The sequence below is a fragment of the Gekko japonicus genome, unplaced genomic scaffold, assembly GCF_001447785.1.
Source record: "Gekko japonicus isolate JY-2015 unplaced genomic scaffold, Gekko_japonicus_V1.1 scaffold61, whole genome shotgun sequence".
NCBI lineage: Eukaryota > Metazoa > Chordata > Lepidosauria > Squamata > Gekkonidae > Gekko > Gekko japonicus.
Window position 1 is genome coordinate 465,897 of NW_015164183.1, and position 14,452 is coordinate 480,348.

General features: G+C 40.2%; 1 protein-coding gene across 1 annotated transcript in view; it reads right to left on the reverse strand.

Moving 5' to 3' along the window:
* NOVA1 (neuro-oncological ventral antigen 1) overlaps nucleotides 1–14,452 on the reverse strand; it is a 252,898-nt gene that overhangs the window by 544 nt on the left and 237,902 nt on the right. Inside the window, exon 5 of the mRNA XM_015408106.1 lies at nucleotides 1–488. This exon is cut by the window's left edge and continues 544 nt beyond it. Coding sequence (XP_015263592.1) covers nucleotides 1–488 — 488 coding nt within the window. The remainder of the gene's footprint in view (nucleotides 489–14,452) is intronic.

The window sequence follows — 14,452 nt, forward strand, 5'->3', positions numbered from 1 at the left end:
AGGCCTAAACCTAAAGTATTGAGATTATATCCGTAGCTGGCTAATGTATTAAGTGCAGAGGTGATGGCAACCAGGTCATTGCCTGTGAAGCCAGATAAAACTGCTGGAAAGGCTGCAACTCCAGCAAGGTTTGCATGTCCTAATAGCCCTGCAGCAGCTGCAGCTGTTGGCAATACTTCAGCAGTGTTTGCATAAGGAGATCCGGTTGGATTGGAATTGGCCACTGGACCTGTGACATTAGCATAGCTGATATTGAGACAGCTGCCACTCTGTGGGTCCTCTTGTATCTTCTGGATGATAAGTTCAACAGCTTTTCGGTTTTGTTCAGGTTCTCCGCTTACAGTGACAACCCTCTCTTGCAAGTTGATCCCATCAGGTTTCTGGGAAAGCTGTACCCATGCCCCTGACTGCTCCATTATAGCCTTGACTGTAGCACCTCCCTTCCCTATTATCAGACCTGCTGTGCTGTTGGGAACTATAATCTTTACCTGTAATTAAAGAAAAAATATGAATAATACTTCTTCGTACAAGAAACATGCTAAAATATTTTTCTACCTGTAACAGGCAGGAAAACTGAAGTAGGTTAATTTGTTCTCTTTTCAAAGATTATGAAACAAGTAAGACAAGTCTTTGCATAGATTTTAATATAAAATAGGAAGCACTTGGGAGAAAGTTCTAGTGTAATAGGATAATCAACATTATTTGTTTTGCTTAGCATATTTCAGAGAAAATATTTCCACAAATCCCGCATCGCATTAGAAATACAGTAAAAATCCCCCCACATTCTTCCTAGCAATACCCGTTTTCATACTCAGCTTGAACAATTAATCTGTGATTGAATTTTCCTTGCATATACCCTCGGTTGTATGTTTTATATACACACAGAAGAACACAGGTTCTAAATACCATAGGAACAGAATTTTTGTTAAAAATTGTGCCATCCTAAAAAAAAATAGCACATTTCTAAGTCCACAGAAATCAATGGGTTTAGAATGGTGTGACTCTCCTTATGGACAATACATCTAATCCAGTATATTTTGTAAGACTGATTTCTCAAAACTGTATAGTGAAAAGTAACATAATATGTATTTGCTAATAAAACCAAGAAACATTTGAGGAAAATGTAATGCAACAAGAGATGGGCTGTTGCAAATATTAGCAGTGCCATTTCTCATGTTTTATTACATTTACTGGAACATCCTTACCTTGTTAAACTAATGACTCTTTTATTTATGGCACTGAAGCTGTTTGCAGTTATCGAATCTCACCGATTTCAGTAGAATTACACAAGTAATTCTCCAATCATGTGTACTACTTGGCAGTAAAGGTTCCACTGAAGAGAGTGAGATTTCCTTTTGAGTAAATGAGCATGGAATTGGGCTGCAAATGTTACAGCAGTCTCACTCCTTTTTGAATTGGGAGGCTTTTGATGGTGGAGAACAAAGCACCATCAATTGACACACACACTACAGCCATATCAAAATACATGACCATCATCTAATATCTTAGTATGACCAACACCATATTAAAATTAAAATATAATTAAAGACAAAAGCTAAAGTTAAACTACCTCCTTGTATTAATTTTAATGTTTCCATTTTATACCATATTATATTCTATAAATCCATCTCCTGAATTCACCCCAGGCATAAATATGTTCTCCTTTTCACTTTAACTTATTTTTGGCTGCAAAATTTGAAAGTACGTTTTTAATTTTTTTTAAAAAAATATTCATTTAAAATTTAAAATATTTATAGATGCTTCTCCATTGACAGCATCCAAAAATGTAACATTACTAATAACAAAAAATATAAGATATGGTACAATATAAAACTAAATCAAATAAGCCACCATAGATAAAACAAAACAGGAACTAAATTCGAATTAGCTGTAGCACAGCAAATAACAACCATCTAAACTGAGGAAAAGATGAATTAAAAACTACTTGGAATAAATAAAATAGTATTTGTCAGATGCCAGAACTGTACAGAGAAGGAGACTGGCGAAGGAAAAAGAGAGGACAGTCCAAAGTTGGGCAGCAATAATAATAATTATTAGATTTTTATCCTGCCCTCCTGGCCCAGGCTCTATTCCTTGTGGTCACCTACCATACCTCCAAAGGCAGGAGGAAATAAAGAACAACTTGTGAGGCTGAATGTAGTGCCTGGGTAAGGACTGTATGGGAATAAGAAGTCCTTCATCTACTTTGGTTCCAAGCCATATAAAGCTTTATAGGTCAAAAACAACATCTTGAGCTTGAAATGGGCAGGCAGTTGGTACAGACCAATGTTACAGATATGGCCTTGTAGTCCATTCCTGTTAGCAATCTTGCTGCTACTTTCTGGACTATTTAAAATTTCTCAACCAAAATAATATTGTCAACATTGTTTTAACAAACAGCTAAACAACAAGAACAACCCCCCAACCCTCCAAAACAACAACCCTTTTGAAAACTGGAAGATGCATAAACCAAGTCAGATACCATGGTCCACTCACACATTTAAAAGATTTCTACATATCCATCAGATTCCACACATCCAGAAAACAACAGTGAACACTGGGCAAAACCAATTCAGAGTTTACTTTCCCACTATCAATAGAATGGAATTGTGAAAGGTTTCTAAGTGATAGGTGAACAGTGATTAGGGGAAACAGAACAACCTAACTCAGTCTGGGAAATCCCAACTGTGGGGTGGTTAAATATTTAGCACTCTTCAGTCCCCTCTCCCACAGCGTTACATAGGAGCTCCATAAGAAGATCTGTACACATGTCAGCCTGATTTGCATTATAGGGTTGAAAATGCACACACACCATGAAATGTGCTTGGTGTTCTATTGATATATCAAATGTTAGAAAGAAGATTTTGGAATCACTAAGATTAGATCAGTAGGTTATTAATTTAGATGCTAAGAGATGTTGTTCCTCCCTTTCAGGAGGGGGTCTTTTCAGCCCCTCTTTCTCCTGTTTTGTTAAGTTATTTTACTTCTCTAACAGTCTCAATTTTTCTTCAACTTTTTTTCTTGGCTAAATACTTTACTACTTGAAGAACTGACAGGTTGCTGCGAGGGTATTAGCTGTCCCCAGAGACTCTGTCCTTGTGGTAGAGCTGTACTTGCAATTTTACCTCATTTTGTGTTTAGCTGTTATTTGTATTAATCTATAAGAGCTAAATATATATTGCCTTTACTGAGCGGTTTACCTTGCTGTTCAAATGATTTTCATATGTTATATCTTTTGGCTGGTAAGGACAGCTGTGCTACTTTTCTGTGGTAAAGTTTATATTTTGTGCCCTTAGAATTAGGCATATGTTAAAAGTATATCTGGAGTTAAGTGTTAGTGGGGTTGTGGTTTTAATAGTTTCACCAAGGTGGCTTAGGGATACATAGGTGCTCTGATTTTGAAAAAGGATCAAGGGCTTTGTGTCCATGAACATGTCCTTAATAATAGAAAGAAACTGAAATGAAGTTAAAGTAACTACTGGAAACATTATGGTGAAGCCTCTGACTAAGGAACAATGAAGATGTGATATATTCACAATAATAAGTCTATTTGCTAACAGATTTGTCTGTTATGGTAAAAGAAAAACAAAGGATATGAAGATCTGACCAGATAGTGAGCACATTAGAAATGAGGTTATTAAGCAATAATCTAAAAGCATGTTTTCATAAGTGTGGCTATGCTGTCGTTAGAAGGCGCTCCACCCACCAGGCAGAGGCCCAATAGCTGTTGTGAACTTGCCTCCACTCTCTTCCAGTTAAGAACTATGTCAGAAATGACAGCTGCTAGTGAGGCTTTTAAATGGCATTAGGTACTATGGAGGTGTTCATGGAATCATTGTGAGAAAGATTGTAAGCCACTCTGGGTACCTTTGGGGAGAAAAGAGGGGTATAAATAAATAAAGCTTTAATTTTTTGTATTCCAGAGCTTATGTATCATATAAGGTTATTTACTATGATTCAATTTACTGTGCCTTGGTAACTAGGAATAGGATGAATAAAAGGTGAGGAGGAGGAGGAGAATGGATAGGTTAGTTGATAGGTTTCTTATTTAGAGAACTTTTGTGAATTGCTTCTCTTCAGGAACTGCTCCCTCCATATTAGTAGTACCCATAGTACTTCAGTAGAGGAAGTCTACCCAAAAAGGAAAGGAATAGCTGATGGGATGTGCACAGTAATATATGCAGATAATAAGCATTTAACATTTTCATAATAAGCCTTGTACATTACACACATTTGTCCAATTGAATACACCTATCCTTCTTGGTATTATAAACATCTTCCGACTAGGGAAGAGGAAAACAACACTTTGTTGATGCATACTTTTAATATCAATCTCATATTTCATTTGTTTTTATTCTGCAGTCTGAAAGCATTATGTACTTCACACATTAATGTTTCATAGATTTCAAATTACATTTGCAAGAGAGACTGATGTATTGTGAATAACTTCATTTATATGTTTCAATTTTTTATTATAATAAATGTGACTGCCTGCATACTGAATTATACAAAACATAAAATGGAGTTACAGTTCTTAGATTTCAGAACTTTCAGAAAAAGGCATGAAGGAATTGGTTACATTGCCATATAAACCATTAGTAACAAGTTCTGGCATACAAAGGTAGACTTTATGCGTTTAATAGTCTTCTACTTACATGTAACCCTAATAAAATTCAATTAATTTAAATATCTACCAATTGTTGAAAGTTTCAGAAAAAGTGGATTTTAACAAATATTACTTTATACAAGATTTTAAATATAGTAAGTGAATATTCTGTTTCATAGTCCATGGATTAAACAGCAATGCTAAAACAATTAATTCTTCGACAAGTGGCTTTTTTCCAGCATCTTTCTTCATACAGTGGTTAATCAAATGCCGCTAGAAGCCCTAGAAGCAGAGCACCACTGCCAAAGTCTGCCCCTGCCACTTGGTATTCAGTGAGTTCCACTTAGTCACTGTGGATTGGATGGATCAATGGGGCTATCCTCTTCTGAACCTATATAATCCCCTTTAAAAGCCATCTATGCTTGTGGACATCACTATGTTCACTGGAAGTGAATTGCACAATGTAATTACTCTGAACAAAGAAATACTTCTTTTTTGTCCTGAATCTTTTATCAACTTCATTGGATCCCTGAGAATTCTACTATTATAAGACAGGGACAAAAAAAGTTAGTTCCAGGGCTCCCCAAACTTTTTGAGCCCACAGGCACCTTTGGAATTCTGACACAGTGTGTTGGGTGAAACCACAAAATAGATGCCACAAGAGGAAAAGCCAACCATAAAGTGTCAGGAAGTGAGGTCATGCCTAGCTTTAATAGTAACTTCAACAATTCAGGCAGAAAGATAGCTTTTAAAATGAACATACTGTTTAAACATATTTTCTTGCATACATAGCTTATCTTAGACATCAATACTGTGATGGCAGCTATTGTCAAAGCAACTTCCACAGATCTCCAATGGCCAATCAGAAGCCCTGCTGGACAAAAGCCCCACCTGGCCCTACCCACTTTCTAAAACCACTAGGTGGGCACAAGATGTTGGTGAGAGCCATGTCGAGGACCCCTTGTCTTTAATCCATGAATTTTTTTTTAAAAAGTACGTTTGCCTTTTGCCATCTTTTTTTTCCACAGTAAAAATATTCTTAGTGCTTCACTGCAGAGAGGGTGCCTTTTCCTGTGCTCCAATACCCTTTTCAAGAGACAGTGACCAGAACTGTACCCAGTATTCCAAAAGCAGCTGCTTCATAGAGTTGTTCAAGGGCATTAAGATACTCAATCTTTGTTTTCAATACCTATTATAGAATTTGCCTCTGCAACTACTTTTGCATTTTGACTTGCAACTTAGAGTTACCTATTATGATCTCAAGACCTCTTTCCTGGTCAGTCACTGCCAGTTTGCACCCATCACTGTATATTTAAAATCAAGATTTTTTGCCTGAATGTACTTCACACTCATAATGAATTTCATTTGTCAAGTTGCCATCCACTCACCCTATCTGGAGAGAGCCTTCTGGAGCACTTCACAATCTTACTTTGGGTTTCACTGTCCTAAATAATTTGGTGCTATATGCAAATCACTTGGCTACCCCAATTCCAGATCTTTCATGAACAAGTTAAATATCATTAATCCCAATGCCAATCCTTGCTAAACTCTACTACACCCCTCCCTCCATCACAAGAACTGTCCATTTACTGTCAATCTCTCTGCTTAATCAGTTTTTAATTCATGAGAGGACCCATTTTCTTATCCCATGACTAGTGCTTATTTAGGACTTTATTTATTTATTTATTAGATTTATAGCCCGCCCTCCTCTGTACAAGAGGACTCAAAGCAGGTGACAACAGTATTCATATAAGCAATATTCATAATTAGTTGTTGTAGATTTTCTGGGCTGTATGGTCATGGTCATAATTAGTACATAAAAGGGGAGCATGACATGGTGTCCCTTATCCAGGGGGGAATAAATAGTATACCGAATGTTAAACAGGGAATAAGCAACAGGGGACGGGAAAAAGGGATGGGGGGAAAGGAAGGGAGGCCAGCCCAGACGGAAACCATCAGTGTCCTGAGCCAGAGGCCTGGCAGAACATCTCTGTCTTACAGGCCCTGCAGAACTGTATCAGCTCCCACAGAGCCCAGATCTCACTCGGCAGAGAGTTCCACCAGGCCAGGGCTAGGGCCGAAAAAGCCCTGGCTCTGGTTGAGGACAACTGGATATTTTTTGGGCCAGGGATCACCAATAAGTTGTTATCTATTGAATGTAACGCTCTTTGAGGAATGTACCAGGAGGGGTCCCACAGATATGCTGGTCCCAGACCGTTTAGGGCTTTAAAGGTTAATACCAAAACCTTGAACCTGCTCTTGTACTCGACCTGGAGCCAGTGCAGCTGGTGGAGCACCGGTTGAATATGGACCATAAATGGGGATCCTGTAAGAACACGCACCACCACATTCTGGACCAGTTGGAGATGGCAGACTTTATCAAAAGCTCACTGGATGTCCAGGTATATAGCAATGTTCCCTCAAACTGTGAAGTACTGTGAGCAAAAATTCTACTTTGTGAGCTACTGGCAATAAAGTTGTGAGCAAGTAATTTGGCTGCTGCATAAATTAGTTTGCTCTGGAGCCCTCCTTCCTGAGCTAAGATAAAAATATGTGAGCTGGAGGCTAAAAAACGGTGAGCTAGCTCACACTAACTCAGCTTAGAGGGAACAGTGGTATATAGTGTTAGTGCTTTTGCTATCAAAGGCTAAAAAAATATTGTGGCACAGCGCTGCTAGAAATCTACTGCCATATGACATGTCTTTCTTGGACACAACATGAATCTTCAGAGAGCTTAATCCATTAGCTTTATAGCTGCTGTGTGGCTCCAGTGGCACGAAGTATTTCTAAAGGATATGCTCTAATTCAAGCAAAAGTAATTGAGCTCAACAGAGAGTTTACAGGGTAGAATGATATGGTCTATGCTTATTCAGGAAAACAATTAAAAATGGTTCCTCTTAACTTTCAAATTTGAGACTCTAAAGACAACCTAAAGGAGAATGTAAATTTTCCCTCCTCCAGATAATGCAAAACTTTCTGAAATAAACAATTCTAAACATTAAAGAACAGGTTTAAGGTTATATTATCTATGTTTATTAATGTATTCTTACTGAAAATAATATGAAAAAATAACTGAAATTTAGTTCAGAGGAGAGCTTGGAAAATGGTGTTGTAGTTACTATCTGTGAAATGTTAGGCAATTTTCAGTCCACCATTCATTGTATTTAACATACTGCTTTTATAGTGTTGTTCTCTAATCTTGCAATCCAATTTATTCCACTGCTTGCTATAATATACTGCTTTACTGCATTGTCCTATTTTCTTGTAAATCTATCCAAGCTTGCCCACTATCTTGTTTTAGTGTGTTGTTTTCTAATTTTGTAATCCAGGTTACTGCATTATTTATCATATATAGTATACTGTTCTTATTCCTTGGCTTTTAATTATGTAATCTTCTTTGGAAAAGTAAGGAGTAATATTTTATTTTATTGTAATTTATACTGCTCTTTTCTTCCTGATCGGGATCTAAAGAAGAAGAAAAAGAAAAAGAAGAGGAAGAAGAGGAAGAAGAGATTGGATTTATACCCTGCCCTTCACTACCCAAGGGAGTCTCAGAGCGGTTTACAAACTCCTTTCCCTTCCCCTCCCCACAATATACACCCTGTGAGGTAGATGGGGCTGAGAGCGCTCTGACAGCACCTGCTCTTTTTCAAGAACAGCTGTACCAGAACTATGGCTTGCTCAAGGTCCTCCAACAGCTGCAAGTGGAGGAGTGGGGAATCAAACCTGGTTCTTCCAGATTAGAGTCCGCGCAATTAAACACTACACCAAACTGGCTCTTTTCACTTTGTTCTCTCCTCCTCCACCTTATCCTCACAAGGCTGAGAGACTGTAACAGGCCCAAGGTCACCTGACAGAGTGGTGATACTTGGCGGCGGGGGGGTGCCCATGTGGCCCTGACGTGGTGATGTCACTTCTGCATTTAGCATGGGGCCAATAAAATTAGCTCCAGTAGTTAAATTAGCACATCGGTCAATTAAATTAACAGAGCCAATTAAATTAGCACAGCGGGAGGCCACCCCATCCCTCCCCTCCTGCTTGGCCAAAGCTCTTTACCTTGGTGGAAAGTCACTGCGCAGCCTCGCCAGCGGAACAGGACGTGAGGGTGATAGATAGCCTCTACATGGCCTCCACTGCAGAAGACCCGACAAGGTCACATGGCTGAGCAGGAGGGGACGGTGAGGGTGAGGGGAGCTAAGTGGAATGGTCTGCCCTGGTGCCTCACTGTGCTTTGGCCAACCCAGCCATCCCGGGTCATGTAAGGCATCGGAGCAGGCCATTCCACTTAGCTGCCCAGCTGCGCACCCCACGTGTCTTTCCCCTCTGCCACAGCCTCCTCCTGCTGGCTGGAGAGTGAGGAGGAGGAGGAGGGGAGCCATGGCAAAGGAGAAGCTGGGCCTCCTCTGGTGTGGAGCAAGCAGGTGGCGCCAACACCCACTGTTCTGCCTGCATCGAGGCTTTTCTTGAGCACCACGGCCGCTGCAGTCACAGTGAGGCACTGGGGCGGGCTTGCCCACTTCCAAGCTTGCCCACTGCCATGTTTGCCTGCCTCAAAGCTCTTCTTGCATGCTGTGGCCACTGCAGCACAAGCAGATGGGGCAGACTGGGGGTAGGGGGTGGAGCTAATTCAGAAGGGGGTGTCACCCCCAGTGCCCTGTCCTAGCTATGGGCCTGTTGTGACTATATAATCCGCAATGACTTTGTCTGGAAAGGCACAGAGGGAACAATTTAAAGACAAGGAGTATAAAGCAATATATTGTGAAATGACTATTCATTTATTTCATTTATACCCTGCCTTTCTCTCCAGTGGGAACCCAATGTGGCTTACATAGTTGCCTCTCTGCCATTTTATCATCAACAACCTTCTGACGTAGGTTAGGCTGAGAAAGAATGACTGGCCCAAGGTCACCCAAAAAGCTTCCATGGCAGAGTAGGGATCTGAACCTGAGTAGAATCTCCCAGATTCTACTCAGACACTCTAACCATTACAACACACTGGCTTTCTTTGGCTTTTCATTGGTTAATTGTAATAATTTCTTTCTTTTTTTGGTATTTTTATATGTTTTTTGTGTGAGAGAAAGTGTGTATGCACCTGGAAGTCATGGTGACCTCTGATGACTGACCCCTACTGGGGGCCTGGAGGATATTCAGAGGTGGCTGAATAAAGCCTGCCCCCACCTCCCACCTCTGGTATTTCAAGGAGGTCTCCTATCCAAGTACTTCCCAGAGTCAACCCTGCTTAGCTTCCGAGATTTGACAAGATCAGGCTTGCCTGGGCTATCCAGGTCAGGTCGTAATAATTTCTAATTGAGTTGCAGACTGGAGAATATTTATTATTATTTTATTGTCAAAGGTATCATATTTTGATAGATCAAGTTACAAAAATACATCTCTATTATGCCAGCTAATATTTAGTTTCTACATAATAAGAATGCACAATTACAACAATTAATAATATTCATGGATATTGAAAATCATGTATTTTATCTTTGTCAGTATGATAAAGGAGGTGTTCTACATGTAAATAATAAATTATAGTTTCTTGATCTGATATTTGCAGCAAAGGATTTGCTTATTTATACTAGTTGCTAAAAGCACATGCAAGGGATTGTTTTTGATCTTTTTTAAACTAGAAGATTGTGAGGCTTCTAGCAATAAGATGTGCCTATAATAAGTTGAGCAAGACTCAAATTTTCAGGAATTAGCTGCACTTGATCAAGAGCAGTAAATAACAAACTGTTTCCCTTAACATTTTCCCAAGCACCACTACAGCTGTCATCTAGCGAAAAATTAATGAAAGATGCCAAGTATGATCAGCAGGACAGAAGTTTGCAGAGTTTCATAAAAGTTTCGGTACTGATAAATACCAAGTTTTGAGACTACTTGTTTTGTCAGAATTAGTTAAATAGGTGTCAACATTATTCATACTCAGCATGTTCTAAGTTTCTAGTGGACTATGGGTACAGTAGTAATGACGTGTTCATTGAAAGTTCTGCAGGAGCAACTGAGAAACACACAATATATCAGTAGTAGCTCCAACTCAATTAAGATTACATTAAATCAAGCAAATAATTGCTGTACTTTACCATTTCTGAGATAAAACAAACATACAAAGAAAAAATGTTGCTTGAAATTAAAGTCACTGGTTACAAATAAAATGAGTTACAATGCTGTTCTCTCTCTATGTCCAAAGTGTGCCCTTCAATGATAGTGAATTAAGAGGTACGCAGAATAATCTTAAAGAGGCCAGATTTCAGTTTCCATCCTTCTTACATTTCTTATACCAGGGCTGCAATCAAATGCATGAGATAACGTGGGGGGGAAGCGAGGCTATTGCCTCCGGAGGAAACTGACCCGCATTTGTGCGATCACACAGTCCCTGGGAGCTGCAAGGGCAGCCCGCTATTGCGTGATCAGATGCAACCGCGGCTGAATGGGGGGGGTCGCTGCGTGTTTCTGGTGTGCTTAAACAAGGGATCAATGATTCGCATCTCCGCACGGAGTGCTCCCTATGCAGTGTGCGATGATGCACATACTGAAATGGGGAAAAAAATAACGGCATAGAGTCGGAATATGCCATGGAAGCGCGCTGGAGTGATCACACAGGGGAAAGTCCGTTCCTGGTCCATACCAACCCGTTTGCTACCAGACTTTCTCTAGTGCCTTTTTACCCCGCTTCTCCGGCGGAGCAAAACAGGTCGCCGACAGGTGCAGGACTCTTCCCAGATGTTTGCGTCTGATTGTGCCCTTTAAATCCGTCCGGCATTCGCAGCTAATTTTGCTTGTGATTGCAGCCCAGGTTTCTTTCTTTTGTTAGGCCTTTACTGGAGAATAGCCAAAGATGATAGTACTCTCCCCCCACATCCCCAGAATCCTTCTGAGCAGCCTTTTTCAGAATTTTCCATTTCCCAGGTCAAGTCTTCAACAAGGAACAGAGTTCTGACCTTTAACATCATCAGACCCTTTCCCTTACTACCAGAAGTAGTGACTAGTCTCTCTCTCTTTTTCTAGTGCAATCCTATGCAGAGTTCCTCTAGTCTAAACTCACCCAAATCTATTGGTTTAGACTGGAGTAAATCAGATTAATATGCCAACCTACTTCTTCCTTTGTCCTTTAAAATAAGAAATACATGCTCGCAATTCAGCATTTGAATATGCAAATACATCTGGTGGAATACATCTGTGGAATACATAACAAAGCATCTCCTTTACATTATGTCATTATTTATTCAACTTACTTTTGCTTGTGTGACTTATACTAAGAGAGCAATCCTAAGCAGGTCTACTCTGAATTCTACTAAGGTCTATTCAATGGGGCTTACTCTCAGGAAAGTGTTTTTAGGATTGCACTGTATTCTCCACAGAACTGTTTTTTTGCCCTCTCTTTTGCCCACATTATGCCCATGTTTTGGCCACATAGCCCCTGATTTAAAATTAGCAGCCAGTTTGTGCAATCATGTTTTTTTTTCAAATAAAAAATAATAAAAAAGAAAGCTAAATTACGAATTATTTATTCTACAGTGATAAAGGGTTTTACAAACATAATTCCATGAATCTTCAGCTTTGTGAGCACTAACTATACCACCTAATGATATGATAGAACAGATTAAGCAGAAAAAGTGGTAAAGTATCAGTGTTCTCAGAGTATCTCTAAACTGCAAAGAAAAAAAAGGTACTATAGAATAATTGCTGATTGCAGGTTTGTAACTGACCCTATAACCTTTATCCAACAAAGAAGGGAAAAGAGAAAGACAAAATAATACCAATAATGACCAGTTCACGAGAAACATCTGGCTTTGTTTCACTGTCTGTGATAAGTCATGCTTCATTGTGCAAATATGAACAAGACCTATAAAACACTAGCAAGTTGTAACCCTTGTCAAGCAGTTTCTCTAAATGAAACAAAAATACCCCTATGCAGTTCATAGCCTTTCTAATTCTTGTTGCACACAATTTCCTCACTCAAGCTATTACACTGTGTGAACAATAAATAGGTAAATTGTGCATATTACTAAGGTTGCCAGTAAAGTCTTAGAGCTTGTCTTGCACACTGTTATACTGACATGTGAAAGTTCTGATTAAGTGGAGTTCCCAGACAAGAACTGCCCCTCCCAATCCAGTCACTGATACTGACATGGACAGGAACTATGTAATTCAAGTGGCAAATGTGATCCAAGCTTCAACATATTGTTCAAGTGTTGTTACGCTACCAAGCAATTTTTGGAGGACTTCTGTGCCATGTCACAGTACATTTAAATCCAAGGTACAAGGATTAAATACTCTCAGTTGTAAATATGTGTCTAATGCAATTACCAGGACATATTTTGAAGGATATGTATTTCAGTAAGGTATTAATATATCTACATGAGAGTGCAAAGGTTGCTTGTGCAAAGGTTGGGGATAATTCCTGCATTCCCCTCTCCCTTCTGCCCAGAGGAAAGCTGAATGCTGGAATCATAAGATCCTCATAAACTAACATCCACATAGGTCAGGGGCTGCACTGAGGGGAAAGAGGGTGAAATCACCCACTCCTTCTGAAAATGCCAGCTCTGATGAAACAAGAGACAGGAGGGCCATTTCACTTCTTTCCCACTCCAAAGTGCAAACTTCCAGCTCACTGGAAGGGACTGCTGTGGAGGGGTGGGGAGGAATGTGGAAATTATCCTTCACCATCTGCACCTTCCACCAATGGATAATGGGATCCAGTCCCATGCCATTATAAATGGGGGATGAAGAATAAAACATACACTAAGGCCGTGTTCATACGAGCTGTTTTGGGCCGGGAGAAGGACGGATCGGGGCCGCAGCAAACGGGCGCGATCCCACAGCAACATCTGGGAATCGTGCTGCGCCCATTCCCAGCCCATCCCCAATCCGCCCCTACCGGCCAAAACCCGCGGCAAAAAAGAACCACCTACTTAGGTGGTTCTTTACGAAAGGCTGCATTACCGTCGGCTGTGGGATCGCCGGCACGTCTGTTCGCTGACGCATCCCCGGCCATACTGCGCATGCTCGAGGATGCGCAGTTCGGCAGCCTCCCCCTCCCATTCGTCTCTTCCTTCCCGGCATCTGATCGTGCCGGGGAGCAACGGCGACGTGGCTCAGGGGATCGTGGGATCCCGCCGCGGCGTCTCTTTTTTGGTGCGGCTTTTAAAAGCCGCACTTTGCCCAGTGTTCTCCCTGCCGTGTGGCAGGGGCCTAGGTACAATGCTACTTTAGGCCTGAAGGAAAAGTGTGTTAAAATTCTGGTTTGGGAATTATAAATGGACTCAGAGAAAGTCTCCTCCCTGTTTGATTTGGGATTATACTTTTCAAACCTAAAAATATAGTGTAAATTAGAGAATAAGTGGTTTGAACAGTTCTCATTTTCAGACCCTGTAATACTCCCAACAATATCATTGAAAGTTTTGTGACCTGTGAATCCTTCTCTTAAGCCCTCATGACACCCAATGATTCTGCAACATTCACAACTCTTTTCTGTTCTCTCACCTCCATTCCCTTCCCCCAAATGTACCCAATGGCAGTTGCAGGAACTCTCTGGAGTCTTCCTCTTTCCTACACTCTTTATGTTTAATGCTGAGCTATAGAGAATAGAAAGGAGCAATAGGACAGGGAGAGGATCTTCCCAGGCTTGAATTATAGTCTGAGCTGGAAAAGAACTCTCAGGGTCATAACGCTTGTTTCAGACGGCATGTAAACATTTGGAACTGTGCTAAAGCTCACAGTGTGAACCTGGAAATTACAAATTGTTGCAACATCTCATTTTGTGGAACTTGTTTCATTGCATAACACCTTGGAAAAGGTTTTAGAGTAAAATTATACTTATACAGTAATAGATTTTCCATA